General features: G+C 30.6%; 2 protein-coding genes across 2 annotated transcripts; one reads left to right on the forward strand and one right to left on the reverse strand.

Annotated features, from left to right (window-relative positions):
• The first annotated feature begins 26 nt into the window (after positions 1-26).
• MEE21 (PIN domain-like family protein) lies at positions 27-5,148 on the forward strand. The gene is made up of 7 exons (XM_012210880.4): positions 27-215; positions 331-530; positions 646-726; positions 1,910-2,030; positions 2,680-2,985; positions 3,921-3,986; positions 4,722-5,148. Exons 2-7 carry the CDS (start codon positions 340-342, stop codon positions 4,818-4,820), a joined length of 864 nt encoding a protein of 287 aa, XP_012066270.1. The 5' UTR covers positions 27-215; positions 331-339; the 3' UTR covers positions 4,821-5,148.
• Positions 5,149-5,507: 359 nt separating this feature from the next.
• Positions 5,508-11,602, reverse strand: LOC105629313 (L-ascorbate oxidase). The gene is made up of 5 exons (XM_012210879.4): positions 11,122-11,602; positions 10,787-10,879; positions 9,822-10,034; positions 9,024-9,221; positions 5,508-6,621 (listed from the first exon to the last, which is right to left on the reverse strand). The coding sequence occupies exons 1-5, from the start codon at positions 11,404-11,406 to the stop codon at positions 5,662-5,664; spliced, it is 1,749 nt and encodes a 582-aa protein (XP_012066269.1). The 5' UTR covers positions 11,407-11,602; the 3' UTR covers positions 5,508-5,661.
• Between the last annotated feature and the right edge of the window lie 6,872 nt (positions 11,603-18,474).

Raw genomic sequence — 18,474 nt, forward strand, 5'->3', positions numbered from 1 at the left:
CTATAGTCGCTAAAGATTCCTATTTCACGCATAAAAGGCAAGAGCTCATCTTCCACTATCGCGCTCCTACACTCCAGCCATCGGAACCTTGAAATGGAAACCCAATAAGATCTCTGTCGAGAAAACCCTTGAGCCCTATCTTGCCTCAATATCTTTTTTCTTTATCTGTTGCATTGTCTCCTTCTGGGTCTCGACGACTCTCACTAGTAGTCAAGGTAATTACTTTTGAATGGGAAATTGCAATATTTCATCACTTAGTTTATAGATAATAACTATTTGTGTCTTTCTTTTTTCTTCTTTTCTTTGACTTGTATATATGCCCGTTCTCAGATTTAAAGTATGAGAGTGAGGAAGCAAAGACGCCACCGCAAGGCGGTGAGGTTTTATACAGCATGTTTTGGGTTCAGGCAACCGTTTAAGATTCTGTGTGATGGAACATTTGTGCATCACCTTATAGTAAATAGCATTGCGCCAGCTGATAAAGCTTTGTCTAATATACTTGGTGGCCCTGTGAAGCTCTTCACCACCAGGTCTCCCTGCTTGCTTTCCATCAATATCTCTTTCTGCTTTATGCTGTTCCTTAAAATATAAAGGATGTTTTTATTTAATATGGAGTGGTACTTGTTTCTGTTGTTCGGTTTGTAGATGTGTCCTTGGGGAGCTCAAAAGACTCGGTAATTCCTATTCTGAATCTCTCCAAGCTGCTCATAAACTCATGATTGCGAGGTAATGCCCTCTCTCTATGTCTTGACAGAGATGTTATCTTTTTGTAGTTGGTGAACTGTAATTAGTCTAATTGTTGTATGTATTTTTCTAATCTTGCAAAATTCATATAAATTCTTCTTAATTTGAGTCTGTTGTGTTGATTCAGGATATTATAAGTATAAAGTTTAAGATATTTGAGTTCAATTACTAATGAAATGGGTATTATCAAAAAAAAAAAAAAAAAAAATTACTAATGAAATGGGTCTTGCTTTGAGTGATTGATAACTGGGGATGTTAAGGGCAATATATGATGGTTCCTGAATTTGTTGTTAATTGAAGCTACTTAGATCTTTAGCTTGATCGGTCTTAACTAGTCCGCAAAGGAACATGGTTGTCCACTTCTTTTTTGGCTTATACTGTGGCTGCAATACTTGTTCTTATTGAGGTGTTTACATGGACGTATGCAATGATTGAATTGAACATAATAGCTAGACTTGAGCATTGCAAGTGCATATTCTCAGTGTGACACTGGACTGAGAATATTTTGGACTTCCAAAATAAACTAAAAACGAGTAGCATTATCCTAAACCAAGAAATACTGAAAGTGAGCTTAAATATTCCTAAATAAATATGGACACACTCCAACAAAGCTGAAATTATAGAATTGCCCCTTAGACTTAAGGTTCTTGACTAGTAACTTATTTATATGACTCTAGGTGAACTAGAAATATGTATCTAAATATAAATCCTAGAAAACATAGACCATGATTCTAAAATTCTTGAGCCATAAAATTTGAATTATGATTTCCTTTTCTTGTCACAGTGATATTGGTGCGTCTTAAAATGTGTTATGTTAGTCTATGTGTTTATGTATCGAGTACTTGAATCCATGTCAGACGTAAGCATATTCTGATATATGTTTGATATTCTTTCTTTTCATAATTTCTTTGTGGCTTTAAAATGAAAACTATGATTGGATTGGGCTTTTGAAATGTTTCATCATTAAATATTCTAACTTGCCCTACCATCCTCAGTATGTCTTTACTCATTAAATTGGTTCCTGGTTCTCTTTAGTTATTTAAATATTTGGTTTGGGAAATTTTTGTTATGAACTTATTTTCTTTTCTGGGCCATATATATCTAAAAATATTTCAGTAATAATTCATTTCTCCTGATGGATACTGTGATTCAATTCCAATGTCAGATGTGATCATGAGAATAAAAAGAGTGCTGAAGCTTGCATTGTGGAGATTATTGGAGAAAATAATCCTGAGCATTTTTTTGTGGCAACCCAGGACTTTGTTATGAGGAAGAAGTTTCGGGAGGTTAGTCTGTCTCATCTTCTGTGGGTTCCATTTTTATCTCTTTTCTTTTACCAATTATGTAACTATTTGTTGGTTTATAAATTTTTTCTCTATTCTGGTATTGAAACTGCTCTGTTTGATGTTGTTATGTTTTACAATGCATGAGGAATGTCTGCATATATATCAATTTCTTTGATACAGATATTAAACAGAGCAAGTTTAGTCTCAATTGTAGAAGAAATGTGCTAACAAATCTTCTCCATTTATTGGCATCATCTAGTTTTGAGAAGTGATGATGCCCAAAGTAGTTACCTTGCTTTGCTTTGGCATTCGAAGTTGAAGTTGGGTATGGGGGTTATTGTTTCCCATCATATATAAACACATATTTTAGCATTATAGTTAGAAGGTTAGTTAACAAGTGAAATTATGAAACAAATCAGTATATACTTGTATCAAATGATACCCTGTCTTGACTCATCTTGGCTTGACCCTGTTGAATGCATACCAAATGGATCTAAGTGATGTGCATACTAGTTGGAAAAGTTGTTTATATGCATAAGCCCAATGAATTTGTTTGTTCTGTAATTCAAATTTGAAAATTACTTTACCCAACTAGAAAAATACCCTTTTGACGCCCTTGTTCATTCCTGAAAATTTAGCTATTGTGCAGGTTCCAGGTGTCCCCCTCATTTTTGGTCTGAGAAATGCGGTCCTCCTTGAGCCACCATCTGCATTTCAACATGAGTTTGTCAAGACCTCTGAAGAAGAACGCTCACGTGTGACCGAGTTAGAACATAAAATGTTAAAAAACAGGACCAAGAGTATGTTGACTAAAGAGAAATCTGGACATTCTTCTGATGAAAATGAAGGTCCAAGAGATCAAGATTTGGAAATGCAGCCTGTTAGAAAGAAGCAAGGCACTGGAAAGAGAATGGATGTCAAGGATAGAGCTCAATTTAAAAGAAAGAAAGTCAAGGTATAATTGTCTTGAAATCCTAAGCTAAAATATTATATTCTCCATATATAATCTTGAAATCTTTAGTTCTGGCTTGTAGATTGATTTTTATCAACCATGCGTCCATCATCTTGTTCTTCTCAAATGCATATGATTCATAACCAATTCAGGCAATTAGTTGTTGAGATATATTGGGAAATTTTTAGTTTATTATATTCTTTACCATGGTTGCCTTAGCTATATGATAATAAAGTTTCTCTCTCTCTCTCTCTCTCTCTCTCTCTCTCTCTCTCACACACACACACACACACACACACACACACACACATACAAGACACATCTACTGGGAAGCATGATGGAATTCTCTCTCTTGCTTTGGGCCTCCACAATATATCATTATGTCTCTACTCTGTGATTAGATGAGGATGTAGCTGTATGCTTCATTGTTTTGTTGATTCCCTCCTTTTAATTCTGGGTTGCATCCCCTTGGTGATTTATAGTGGATCTTTAGTGAGCCCAGAACTGGATGTGTTATGAGTTGAGAATGTGAGGATGTTTTTCTTTGAGGGAATTGAGAACAGCAAATGATTCTTGCATCTAAAACTGTAGAATGTGAAGATTGCTTGTTCTATTTCTACCTGTAATATTATGGATCCGTGGCTGCCAACCAGTACATTTTTCCATTTCCTATGTGATGTTTTTTGCATTACATGCCCAATTTTTTGTTTTCTTTTTTTTGGTCATCAAATAGCATGCACATGTGATGATGTCAAGAATGTCGATATATTAGATGTCAAAGAAGTGATGTAGTTAATTGAGTACAGTTACTTGATATTGAGTGGATTAATAAGAACAAAATATACATGTTTTCATGCTTTTCATTCCTTTGCTAACTGTTTTCTTTTAAGTGTTTCTCTATTCTCCTATGGTTAAACTTCATGTCCTAAATTTTGCAGGGACCAAATCCACTTTCATGCAAGAAGAAAAAAAAGGATGTAAACCTAAAGCCTTCATCTGAGAAGGTGAGGACAACATTGCTTTTGCATGACCCTAGACTTTTGTGATTTTTTTGTCCAGGCAATAATGGTGGGTTCTAATCAGTGTTGTTGAATGATAGCATGTGGGGAATGATCTGTAAAACAATTGATAGAGTTTGATTTCTCAACTCATATAATTTTAACCCTAGAGTTCTCCCAGAGAAATCGAGATTATATTGATCATAGCTCACATATGTGGATACATTGTATGGATAAACACTTAACCTGAACCACTTGTACACCAAATCAATCTAATGAAAAATTTGAAAAACAAGCTAACAAATAGAGTAATGGTTGATAGTTGTAGTGGCCAGGGTTCTACACTAGGGAGCAGATATGTTTTTCTTTCCTTTTTGAAAGTGTAATTTTTGTTAACAAAAATGAAAAATCTATGCTAGAAAAAGAAGAAAATAAAATATATGAAAAGATATTATTTTTGGCCACAAGTTTTATGTGGATTAGTTTATATGTAATTAGCATGCCATATGAGCTATTAGGTTCATCTCAGTCAATAACGAAATATAAAGCTTAATTACACATTTTGATATGGTGCAATTTTTTATTTTTTTTATTTTGCCTACCAATGGATATTGGAGCAACATTGCGAGGTTTATTCAGATAGTAGTGACGGCTAAATGTCATTCCACATGAGCTCCATTTTCCACGAGTTAAAATGATGCTTAAATAGTGTTTGCTAAGATGATAATGCTTCTTGTGCAGGAAAGTAAAGCTGTTGATGGTTTCGTGAGAAGTAGGAGCAGGAAAAGAAAAAGATCACGCAAAGGCAAACCACTTTCCGAGTCTTCCCCGGCAAATTGATAGAGCTTCTAACAATGAAGTAAGCATGCATTAAATTGGTTAACTTAAGGACTCCTTATGTGAAGATGCTATATTATCATTGGCAATGGGATCATATGTTTTTTATACTCCTTTTCCCCCTTCCTCAGAAGTATTAAGTATTCAGGTTTAGGAACTTGAAAGGAATAGATAATGTGTCATATATTTACATTTATCGAGATGGTATCTGACATGTGTAGCCTCAAAAGCCTTGTGTGCCAGTTTTTTGTTTTTCTTGTTTTTAACTGATGAGCAGTGTTTGAGTGAAATCTATTCATAGTCATTGAATTTCAGATCATTATCAACCAAATATCTCTATTTTATTTTATTTTTGGTAAGAATCAGAATTGCTAAACTTTCATATAGGTTCACCTGTGGAATTTATTTATATATTAGTAACAGAATTTAGTTTCGATATGGGGTGAAGTGGACATTTTTATTCATGCAAACATCAAAATGTGAAATTCAATTTGGAAGTATATCAAACATAACCATAGCGAAGATTTCTATTACCTATAGAATTATATTATAACAGTTCATTTTATTATTGGCTAAAAGTTTAGCTGAAGTTTCGTGGCTATACTGAAATAAATAATAGTTGCAATGATCATAGGTAAAAATAGGTGAAATTAAGCCCAAAAACTGCAAAAAAAAAAAAAAAAAGTTAGATACGTCATATGAACATCTCCATTCCATAATTTATTACAATAATGTAAAACTTCACAATGCAGATACAAATGTTGTAGAACCTCACTTATTACACTACACATCAAAATGCATAAAAATTTTAAGCCTCAACTAGCTAAAAAATCTCAAAATAGCCTTAATGCTTATTGTTTTCCATAAACATTTTCCCTGTCAAACCACAAGCAAGAGCCTCATGAGGAACCTCGCCGATATGTTCAATCCCTTCAGCAAAAACCACACCCATACCCATATGCAAATGTGGCTCAATGTGGCAATGAAATGCCCATACTCCTGGATTATCTGCTACAAACCTAAGTGCAGTCCACCCATAAGGAAATATCACTGCAGTATTTCTCAAAGGTGGATTCTTTAAATTAAATTTCTCCTCATCCTTAGGTGTAAACTTACCTTCTCCATACCCTAATAGCCAAAAGTCGTGCCCATGCAAATGCCATGGATGGATTTCACTAACATTGTCACTTAATGCATTAGCATTTTGAAGTATCACATCTACTGTTGTTTGGTAATCAAACTTGTAAACCCCATTTCCAAGAGTGGTATTAGGGTTAGCTGGTGGTTTCATTACATCATATTGTGCAGGGTAGTTTTCAGGCGGGTTTGTTTGATCAAAAGCATGGAGGAGGCCGTATTTCATAGAGCCTAAGTAAGGAGTAGCAGGTAATGAGAGAGAAACATTGTTGATTGACCACTTAGTAAAGCCATTGATTTTGTTCTGGGTATTGAGCAGGATGATCCGACGGCTGAAATTCTTGGGAGGTTTTGGAGAACCCATTGTTGCTAAAATTTTGTTAGAAAATGCTTTGCTATGAGCATAGTCATTCCATTGAGGAGTTACAGGAGGGGGAGAATCAGGTAAATTTTCAACAGAGTTTGGTAAATAGTTTAATATTGTTAGCCCTTGAGGAGTTTTAGGTTCCCTTGCTCTTACACCTACAGAAACCCAATAGTTCTTTTTTGGGTTCTGATTTGTGGAAATCAAAACAGAGTAACTTTCACCAGAGTAAATGTCCAAATCAGCAGTTTCAAATGGCTCGACATAATTTCCATCAGCTTCGACTACTAGCATCTTGTGATCCTGTAAACAAGAAAGTGGAAAGATCAATTAAAGAAATAATTTTATGTAAGATTCCTTACAGAAATAGTTTTTATTAGATATTCAACAGGCAATATATTATAACTGTGCTGTGCCAAAAGCAACAATGGTCACCCTACCCATCTGAAAAGAACTGATATGATACTAGGGATGTAAATGAGACAAGCCGTTTGTGAGCAGTTCGAGACTCGGCTTGATTTCACTCGATTTTGTTTGATAAGATTATCAACTTGAGCTGGAGCTTGGCTGTTTTTAAACGAGTGCAGTTCAAGCTCAAGCTCATAAGCTCTAGTTAGCTCATTTAGACCTTCTCTTGTTTGGCAGATTAAAGCAAATATTGCAGAATTTCTGAGCAAAGGATGTGGTTGTCACATGAGTTATAATGGAAATATAATTATAACATATCTAAATTTATTTTTAATATTACTAGGGAGTGAGTATTAGTTTGAAGCAATTGAATCAAATCGAACTTATTGAATTTGATGTTTCAAAGAATCAAGTTTTAATTCCGGTTTTAAAAGAAAAAACCAATCAATTTTTTATTCAATTCAATTCATATAATGCCGAATCAAATTATTTTTCAATCCAAAAGAGTTAAAATAGAGCTGCAAGAACCGAATCAAATCAGTTTAGTTCAAAATTTTGATATATTGCCACTTAAATAATTATCTTGTGAGCTAATTATGGGAAGTGGCAGGCCGTCCATTTAAGTAAATAAACAAAATCTTCAAGAAATTGATAATAGGCCAAATCCTTCCGTGTGCAAAAACAAAAATTGTTGTCATAGATCATTCAATGTTTGACTAAAATCTAATTTTAACGTTATCTCTCTCTCTCTCTCTCTCTCTCTCCTTTTAACAAAGGTTCATGCATGTAAATACAAGATCCTTGTCCTACCAACTTACCATATGTCTTGTCTACCTACTCTTTCATCAATTGTCAAATGATTTTTCTTTTTTCATTAGACTCAAATGAATGATTAGTGCTTGTAATTTACTATTTTTATTTTTATTTTTATTTTAGTTGTTATTGTAAATCCTAACCCTTACAAGAAACTTGTAATTTGGATTTCTACTTGTCAATTAGGGCTAGACAATACTAAATTACGAGGATTTTTATTTTTAAAAACTAATTATAAATATTATATATATATAAATAATATTATCTTTTTTTTTTTTTTTTTTTTTAAGAAAATGCTATCTTAGATTGTATATTAAAAGTGCATTTATATGTATTCTTTCACTAGCTACCAAACCCACCATGTGTTGTCGCCTTGCCTACATCAATTGTCATTTTATTTTTTTTCTATTATTGTCCCAAAATGAATTATTAGTACTTGTAATTTACTATTTTTGTTTTATATTTGAGCTATTATTGTAAATCCTAACCACTATAAGAAACTTGTAACTTGGGATTCCTACTTATTATCTTATCCATAGTCTATTCTAAATTTTGAATCAAGATTAAACTGTCCAAAGTATTATCCTAATAATGATTTATATTAATTATTTTTATCTATATCTAATGAATGATTATATAAATTATTTATTTTGAGAAAGAAATTAAAAGAAAATTTTAAAATTTTGAAGGTGACTTCCTCAATCAAAGGAGGAACATGAGACTCATATTATGCCAAGGAAAATGATGGGGAACCCACTATCATTTTCATTGGACACACATTAGTATAATAATAATATTATTATTACAATTTGGATGTTTTGACCTTTTTGTCTTTTCAATTAAGCTTTGGACAACCTTGTTAACCTTTATTCTTCAAGATATCAAATGATACTTTTTTTATTCCTATTCTATCCCTTTCTTCTTCCCTAGTGCTATTAAAAAGTAAAACCTCTTTACATTTGTCTACACTCACCACTGCACATTTCCCTTTCACAGCTTGCCAACAACTTTCTTAGTGCAGGAATAAGAACTTTCCTAAAAAGTGGTTGCCCATTCATCCCATATTCCATGAGTTCTTTCACCATCAAATTAAAGCTAACCATATTATTATTCTAAAATCTATGGGCAGACCAAAAATCGGTCAAATCGATTCGGTTGAATTAAATTTATCAATCCAATAAAAGTGTTTGCATGTGGGTGATTATTTAAAAATTATCAATTTAACCCAAAAATAAATTAAAATTGAAAAACTGAATCGAATCAAATTAAACTTATTCTTAGTTCAATTTTTATGTACAATCCTTTATTTTCTTTTTACGAAATTTAGTTATTCGATTAAAATTGGTTGAATTCAGTTTGAGATGATAATAATATCTAATAATATATGATATTGTAAACACTCCTAGGTCAGTCCTTTCGGACACGGGTCTAGGGAAGTATCTAGAAAATAATATAATAAGCAAAATAATAAGTAATGTACTTACGCCAATGGCCAAGTTGAGAGAAGCTAAAGCAGTGGTGCTTGCAATTCTTAGCCTGTAAATCTTGTTGGGAAGAACTTTGAGAATGTCTGGTGCCCACTGTTCACCACCTTTTAAGTTACACCCATTAACCGTAGGGTTTTTGCTATAATGCGCTGCTAGTGAACAATTATATTGTCCTCTTCCATTGATAAGCAGGCTCTGAAAATACAGCAAGCAAATCAATCATTATTTTCAAAGGAAAATACAATTATTCACCAAAAGAAGTAAACATGACTTTCTTGCTTTTTTCCCTCTTCTTTTTCGCTTTTGTCCTAAGATTCAAGAAAGGGTTAAAAGAGAATGATTTAAAATGTTAAAATATCAAATTTTGATTCAATCATTCACCTAAAAAAAACATTACCATGCTCAATTACTAATTATTAGCAAAAATATTATCCTGTTAAGCTCTGCTTGGCAACTGCTTTTGACGTAGCATTTAATGTTTTTTAATTCATTAGGAGGGCGAACACGCTAAAAGAACATTATAGACTATACAATAAACAGACTGCATTTAGTTGATTTGGTCAAAACACTGTATTTATTATCTATTATTTAGCGTTTAAAGGAGCGAATTATGAAACTTTACGCCTACTAAAACCCCAATAAACTATTAAAACAATTAATTTTTATGAATAAACTTTTATTCAAATAACATTTTTATTAATCCAATAATAATATTAATATTATTTATAATTTTATAATGAAATAATGAGAGGTGGGAAAAAATAGATTAAGTAGATATATAATATGTTAAGTTACCTGGGATTCACCAATCCAACGAAAGGGTTTGGAGGAGAGGCCAACTTCTTGGTGATGAACACTTTGGTGCCACCAATCACTCAATAGTAGGTTAAGCTCATCGTCATAGTGGAAGGGTTCTTTCTCTCCTTCTGCGACGTCAACTATCAGAGATCCATACAGCCCTGCTGATCTTTGCATTCCATAGTGTCCATGGTAAAAGTATGTTCCTGGCTGCACCATATAAAAAAAATTTTCACAACTTAGTATAACCTTAAAATACTAGGTTAGGTAAGTAAAGAAGATGGAAACCACTTTCTATACCGTGTTTAAATTTATTATTGAGGAAGCGTAGATCCAACTATTCTTTTTTTTTTATTTATTTAGTATTAATCATAATTATCCTCAGCCTACCGTTTAAAATTAAATTTTGTTTGCGCTTCGTGACCTAATAAAGGGCAAAGCGCACCCAGCGAGCATTTGCGACTGACCTCACTTCAAAGAGAACTGGAAAAGAATGATGAATGCAGGATTCAAAACTACAGGGACTCATCTATTTTGACATGGGCTATAAAATGTGTGTTTAATTAAGGACCCCTCTATTAGGAGGGAGGCAGAATATAAGAATGAAAAGATATTTAGTAAAATTGAATTAGAAATTTCAAAGAAAAAAAAAATTATGAGAGCTCAGGGCTCCTCCCACTTGAAGCTTGCGTCTGTAACTGGTGCCGAATCACTCGTCCCAACACGGAACTGATTTATTTTTTAATGTTTTGCTATTTGCTTAGATCACAAGTTTATTCTGTAAAAATATAGTAAATTCATGAAAAAACAAAATATTCTCATGCTTTTTGCATATAGGCTATTTTCGTGATTGAAACTCATATCCTCAACTCATGACCTTCAGGTCATAAATAGAGTAATTTTTTACCGTTACAATTTGAAAGGTAAAAGCAGAGAGAGAGAGAGAGAGACAAAGATTTTACCCTATCAACTGTGAACCTATAAGTAAACTTTTCACCAGGGTTAATAACACACTGTGAAATTGAAGCAGTCCCATCCGCCCAAGGTGTTCCAAGCTGTAAAAGGAAACGATAGAAATTACAAACCAGAATAGGGAAACCAACAATTACCTAAATATGAAAAGCCAACGTGAAGTTCACATGCAAGAAGATTCGCTATCTTCACAGCTTACACTTACATAGAAATATTTATATACATAGCTTTTTACCAATTCAATTATAACCTATCTTTTGAAAAAGAAAAGAAAAAGAAGTGTATAAAAAAAAGAGTCAATCTCTGCAGAAAAAGAGGCAATAACCTGTCTGATCCCATGCCAGTGAATAACAACCCCTTCTGTGTGTAGTTTGTTAGTGAGTTCCACATGAATGGTTTCCCCGGCTTTTGCCCTTATCGTCGGCCCCGGAAACTGGCCGTTGATACCCATCACGACATTTTCTACACCGTCTGGTGACCCGAACATATACTCCACTTCCCATTTGTAAAGATGCCTTTCTTGAACGGTTGCTAACGTTGTTTCTATCAAAGATAAGAAAATGCAAATGACAAGTAGTAAAAATGGATCATACCGTTTTCGGGTGTCCATAGTTTTTTGGAGGCAGAAAGAGAAAGAGATGAACTGAGAGAAATTTGCAGAAACTTAAAAATGTTTATCAATGGAGCATATTATAGAACAGTACTAGTGCTGCTATTGCTTGATCAATTGCAAGCACATATATAGTAATGTGACGAGCAATAGAGCCTCTGGGCTCCACCTTTTTTCAAAAAAAAAAAAAAAAAAATCACAAGCACATAGAATCGTGTAATATATATATATATGGCTGATGTTATGAATTTGGTAACATATATAATAACAATATTTTATTGATTTACTTCAGCAATATATATAATAAAGATGACAACTAACAGAAGCTAGAAAATAGGAATAATAACAAATCACTAATCACAGCCCTTGAAACTAGGACAACTATCCAGGAATAATTCAAACTATAATAAAATCAGAATTAGTTAATTAACAGTTACAGTCAACAATAGTAATCCGTAGTTACTATAATTTTTAAAATAATAATTTTCACATTTTTTTAAATATAAATATCTAACTGGCATAATTTTATAAGTTGAAATATTTAATAGAATAAAAAAATTAAAATTTTAATAAATGCGATTTTATAAAATAAAGTACTCAATAAATTAAAATAAAATTTAAAGATATTACAGAATATTTTATATAAAATATAAAAGTGAATTTATGCATTTCGCCTATAACTAATTATGTGGTTACACATTTATTGAACTTTCTCCTCTTGATCTTGATCTATAGTTTATACACTATGTGAGTGGGTATCAACTCACATGGAATAGTATCAATTCTTAAATTTCTTGTTGACAACTTGTTGGTGATATTTTTTTAAGGTAAAAAAAAAATAATTGAGAGATGTATAAAAGTAGAAAAAAATTGATATATATTTTTTTTTTATTTAGGCATTTGTAGTTTCATGTCATTCAGAGTGACATGAGCCAAACCATTTGATGTTTGAAACCCATATATGAATGGCTAAATTATATATTAGAATAATGGTATCACCACTTCACAAATTAAAATGGCAATATAATTAAAATGAGACACCTATTAAAAATAAATTTTGCAAATTAAAACTAAAAATAGGAAAAATGAGAATTGAGTGATTAAATATTTTTATTTTAGTTTATATATCTCATTTTTAATAATCATTTTCTATTAATTGGATTGTCATTCAAACTACGTAGTACCTCATTTGGCAAGTGATATGCTTTTAGGTAGGTACGTTAAAACTCATATTACATAAAATACCAATTAATTTATGGTAAGTCCAACATTATAATCCTAAATATATTACTATATTTTATAGTTAATCCATGTAATATTTCATTTCCAACTCACCTCTTTTTTTGTAATTGGTTTGATATATAGAAAGATAAATACACAGGGTGTAGGTAAGTCTTTCCCCTTCCTCCGATAAGTCAGTTATAATTAATTAGGATTTGTTCGGTAAAATTAGCTGCTCTTATAGTTACTAGTTGTTTGAGTAACTTATAGTTTTTCATAAAACGCTGAAAGTTAAACGTTAATATTACCAGACATTGTAAAAAATAGCATTTAGCGAACACCGATAAACTGGCAGGCAACCGTTAGCAGCGCCAATCTTACTGTGCCAGAAATCAGAAGTTAACCATTCAACATGGAGAATCCAAAGATAAAAATCTTACAATGCTTGTTTAGTGTTGAGGTTGAAGAATCTAATATTCATATATGTACATCTTACATTATTTGTGTATGTTTAATCCAGATGAAAAATTTCCTCGTACATTGTCAACCTCGTACATATGAAACAGTTTATAGATTTTCTTTATTATTATATTTGATAGAAGACAAAATGATGTTGAAAATGGTACTGCTCTTAACCTTTTTTTTTCATCTGAAAATATTTATATACACAAGTACAAAATAGGAAAATGTACTGAGTATTAAAATTACAATACTGTGAAAGCAATATTTTTCGAAAGTCAGATTTATTTATACGTGATTTATCGATTTACTCATGTATTAAATTAATTAAAATAGAGATTTTTTAAAATTTATTCTTAATTTATCTCATTTCTCCGATGAACAATTAGAAATATTGTTATTTTAATAAAAAAATTTATTTTTCATTGATTTTTTTTATATATATAATCAGAAAGTGTAATCTTTTTCAAGCCGTAAAAATAAAAATAGAAATAGAAATAAAAAGCGAATAAACCGTAAAAGAACCAATTCAAAACAGGACCATTTATGGACTAACCTTATCTCTAAGGTTTTTTTATTTTTGGAAAAATTTATATCTCAAAACCCCACCGAATAATTCATGTTTCCGCGTGAGTAATTATACAAGAGAAACATGTTGCAACCAACTGCCCACGTGGCAATTGTCAAATCATTTATGCTCTTTTTAAATTTTTTTATTTAATAATATTTTTTTAAAATGTAAAGTTTATTCTTATTTTACAAAAAATAATAAATTTTTTCCTATAAAATTTTTTTATCTATGCATAAAAATTAATTTATCAAAATATATTAATGTCGTGGTGATATGATTCATAAAATATACAAGAAAAAATGTTTTTATTTTTTTCTCGCTTTGTAAAATACAAAAGTAAATCAATTTTTATTTTTTTATCGCATTTAATATTATTAATTAAAAAATATATTATAAGATTTAATAATTTAAGTTATATACATTAAAAATAATAATAAAGCATCAAAGAAAAGAAGGAAATGAATTGTTTTTGCAATTAATTAATTACTAGAGAATATCTTCAAGAAGAAGCAATGATGTGAAAACGCGTACTAGGAATTTGCAGAAAGTTGATATTCCATTTGCAAATTGCAACTACAAGAAAAGCACAAGCTTTAATGGAGGGAGTTGGTATTTTGCATATAATAGAAATATAATTTTTCCAAAAAGAAAGAAAAAGACAGAAAGAAAGAAAGAAAAATCAAAATGTAAGTGGTTCATTAAAATATAAATGAATCAAATTGCTTGCGAGTCACTCTAAGTTCGATTAAAAATAGTTTAATCGATAAATTAAATGAATTTAATTCGAGTTTTGAACTAAAGTTCTTAGTTTAGTCTAGTTCGATAATGAAGCTTGCGAGTGAGATTTAAAAATTATTTCAATAATAATACCAAAGAATCCTTTATTAACCCTTAAATTTAATGCAATTTATAGGAAATTAAATTCTCTATTTTATGAATTATGAAGTAAATATATGTATTGGTACGTCTTTTATTTATTTATTTATTTTCTAATCAATTTATGGATATTTTTCACATGAAAATTAAAAAAATGCTGTAGATTTTACAATTTGTGGTTTTGGATTAGAGGTCCCAAAACCATGATTTTGTCTTAGAAAAAAAGAAAACAAAAGGAAAATCATCAGTTGTAGTCAATTTGTTAATCAATGCCTCCCGTATGCTTTGGCATTATATGTGTTTAAAAATTATTAATTTTTTTTATTATATGTAACCAAAAATTTAAAATATACTCGACATAATAACAATTAATACATTTTATTATTTTAAAGAAAAAGAAAATTAATATTTTTTTTTCTTTTTTTAGAAAAAATAAGCAGACAACTCACTGAGCGGCTCCTTTTACAATATGCTTTAATAATTTCTTTATAAAAAGTAAAAATAAAAAGTTAAACAACTCATATTAGCTAAAGTTGATATAAAATAATTATTTTCTCTCCACGTTTTTAATTAATTATCATTTTTTTTGTTAAAATGAAATATTTATGTTTTATATAATATAATGTGGGCACTTCAGATGATGGGAATGGCAATAGATTATGTAAGTGGAAGACAATTGCACTTCCTTAGGGGCTTTTTCTATTATATTTTTTTTTATTTGCTAAAAAATGTATGGTAATATAATTTTTGTATTAAAATTCTATTTAATTAATATAAAATTTAGTTTATAAATATATAAATATTATTGTAAATAACATATAAGATATACCATAGTTATTTAGGAAAAGAAAATAATAAAAAAATCTTAAATCTATTTTTGTTTTGTATATTAAATTTTTAAATTTTGCTGTTTTAATTTAGAAATTACACCCGTCGAACACTTTAATTTATAAAATTATATTTAATATACACTTATTGAATAATTAAAAAAAATTTTCAATATATAGATTTATGCACAAGATTAACTCGATTAAATTATTTAATTCTTTCATAAAAAATACTATGTTTTAATCATTAAATGTTAATAAAAAATAAAAAAAGTAAAAAATATTAGAAACTAAATAATGATGCCATATTAAATATTAAAAATTTAATATTTTTAAATATTAATTAGTGTTTTAAATCTTTAAAATTCCTTGATGTCCAAATACATGAATCAAATCTAAAGAGGTAAAACTTTTTCTTTATTTCATCTTTCTTATTCAATTGGCAAAGGTATCAGAATCGTATCAAATTGGTTTTCAAACAGAAAAATTGTCTCATCCCCTTTATATGGCAACCCATCACCTTCTTTTTCCCATTCAATGCCTCTTCTTTTATTTTAATTTTTAATTAGGGTTTTGTCACAACACCTCTTTTTTTTTTTTTTTTTCAAATCTATTAACTAATTAAAATTATAAATTTCAATATATATTTTTTTTCATCTAATGATAATATTTCATTTCAATATTACATATTAATAGCAATTTCATATGCTAAAAAATTTACGTAAGTTTATTTAAATCTAAAATTTTATAAAATATAAAAAAATTTTCAAACCATTCGTCGAGCTTAGAAGTCAAACTTATACTATTCAAACCTGTTTGTGCTAATTTCAAAAAGTAACTAAGGAAAAAAGCTGTTGGAAGAATGTGAGTCAGACAGCCAGTTCACTGAATTGGAAACTGGCAGTTTCGTTAGATACCCAACAGTTTCAGGCCTATAACGGTCAGAACTGGATCAAAAGCCGTTTCGCTTATTTCTGGTTATTTGGTTGCAAGTAAGCAGTAGAGAAGTGTAATTTTAGGGTGAGTAAGCGTGTATATTCCGTAATACTAACCGTTATAACTGTTGGTCTATTGATTATTAGTTATTTTATTAATGGTTAACAGTTTAAAATAAAAATATTTAATCGAAATAATTGTATTAATGGTTAAAATTAAAATGACAAATTGATATATAATTTTTAACTTATGACCATAAAAGTAAATTCATTATAAAAAAATGGATTATTTCTTATTTATTTTCTAAGTATTGTCATGTGTTATCCCTATATTTTAGGGCTTGTGAATTCGTGGAAGATCAATGGGTATAAGTGTAAAGAAAATTAATTATTAATTAATTTATATAAAACATTAAATGTTATATTAGGATATGTAACGTTTGACGAAATGTTTATCCTAAACGGAACAAAATAGTTAATAGAGATAGAATTTTTTCTAATTAAAACGTTAAAAGTTACTTCAAACCCTGTTGTCGAATACAATCAAATTATTTATATTATTGAATTCAGAATAGATCATTCAACTTCCTTTACACACGGCAAATAGCTTCCTTTAGAGATGATTAGACAAATTATATTTTTCTAGTTAAATGCAATCGCTTGTTTATCTTATTATTTAAATACACTTGAATTTATATTATGAATATTATCTTCTTCTGTAAATTGACAGCAATTTATTTTCTGTTCACATTATAATTTACTAGGAAAGAATATATTATCCACTTTCAGCTTTAGTTCAAAAACACTGTCAGCAACTGATAGCCATCGATTGTGGGACGAGCATTCATTTGGCCACAATGTCACCGACCCACCAATCACTTCCACCACTGCATTCGTATGAATAGACAACATGCACTTTTTTTTTAGTTATTAGAAATTTAAAATTTCATTGGTATTATTAGAAGTTTTGGAATAGAAAATCTGATTTAGTGGAGTCAAATCAAAAAGTAATTAAATCGAGGGCATGAAAGTTAACGAATTTACCGATAAAATTTAAATAAATCAAGCTGTTTGTGAGCTGCTTGAGACTTATTTTGATAAACGTTCGGGTCAGGGTCAAGCTCAAGCTCAGCTCATTAGCTCGTTCAGTGGCTCGAGCTCAAACTCTTGATAATAATCAAGATATATATATACCCGCAAACGAAATTGACAAGAAAGACACAACCAGGGTACTAAAGCCTTGGAATTGTATATGCAAGATTTTAAAATGCGCAGTGGTGGTAGCTACTGCAATTGACCAACCAGGGTTTTGGACGGATACAAAATGGAGCGTCTGGTTCTCATAAGTAAGAAGAAGAAAAAGAAGAGATTCTCATATCCTTTTTGTCCCAAGTTTGTTCTTCTGCCTTCCATTGTACTCTTGGAGCTCTCTGCCATGTGCAGGCTGCAGACAATCACAAACAACAAACTCCAGAGCAAGATTTGACAATTCAATCTTTTTAGTTGGGCTAAATATCTATGATTAATCCAATGTCTGTTGACCTCAGGAAAAAGTAAGCCTAACATCTCATTCCATGATCAGACAAACACAGCTACGGATCAAATGTATTAACAGCAATAGAAAATGTGGGAACCCAACTGATGTGTCGCAAACCCACCAAATGAAGTTTACAGTGATAACAATTTAATTTTTTAACAGCACAAAAAATGCAAATCTTTTGCATTCGTTACTGACAGTAAATCTGTTTGTGTAGAGTGTCAGAAACTAAGATGATTTTGTGTACTTCATACCCAATTGTTACTGACAGCAAATCTCTGCGCTGTGCAGTGTATGCAGTATCTGCTACCTTTTTTTTTTTTCTCCCCTTTAATTCATTGAGAAGTCCAATATCCGAGATGATATAATAGATTAAGAAATTCGAACTCAAACAATTCAATTCTTGTTCTCAATCAATATCCGATATGATCTTGAATTTTGCTTCGTAATCCTCAGAACTTCTTGGTAGTATCTTCGTTCCATATTTCAATTCCATTCATTTAATATTCCCTTTAAGTGTCATATGATCTTGAATTTTGCTTCGTAATCCTCAGAACTTCTTGGTAGTATCTTCGTTCCATATTTCAATTCCATTCATTTAATATTCCCTTTAAGTGTCATTGACACAAGAGATGTTCTTTC

The sequence above is a fragment of the Jatropha curcas genome, chromosome 1, assembly GCF_041381405.1.
Source record: "Jatropha curcas cultivar XTBG-Jc1 chromosome 1, XTBG_Jcur_1.0, whole genome shotgun sequence".
Lineage (NCBI taxonomy): Eukaryota > Viridiplantae > Streptophyta > Magnoliopsida > Malpighiales > Euphorbiaceae > Jatropha > Jatropha curcas.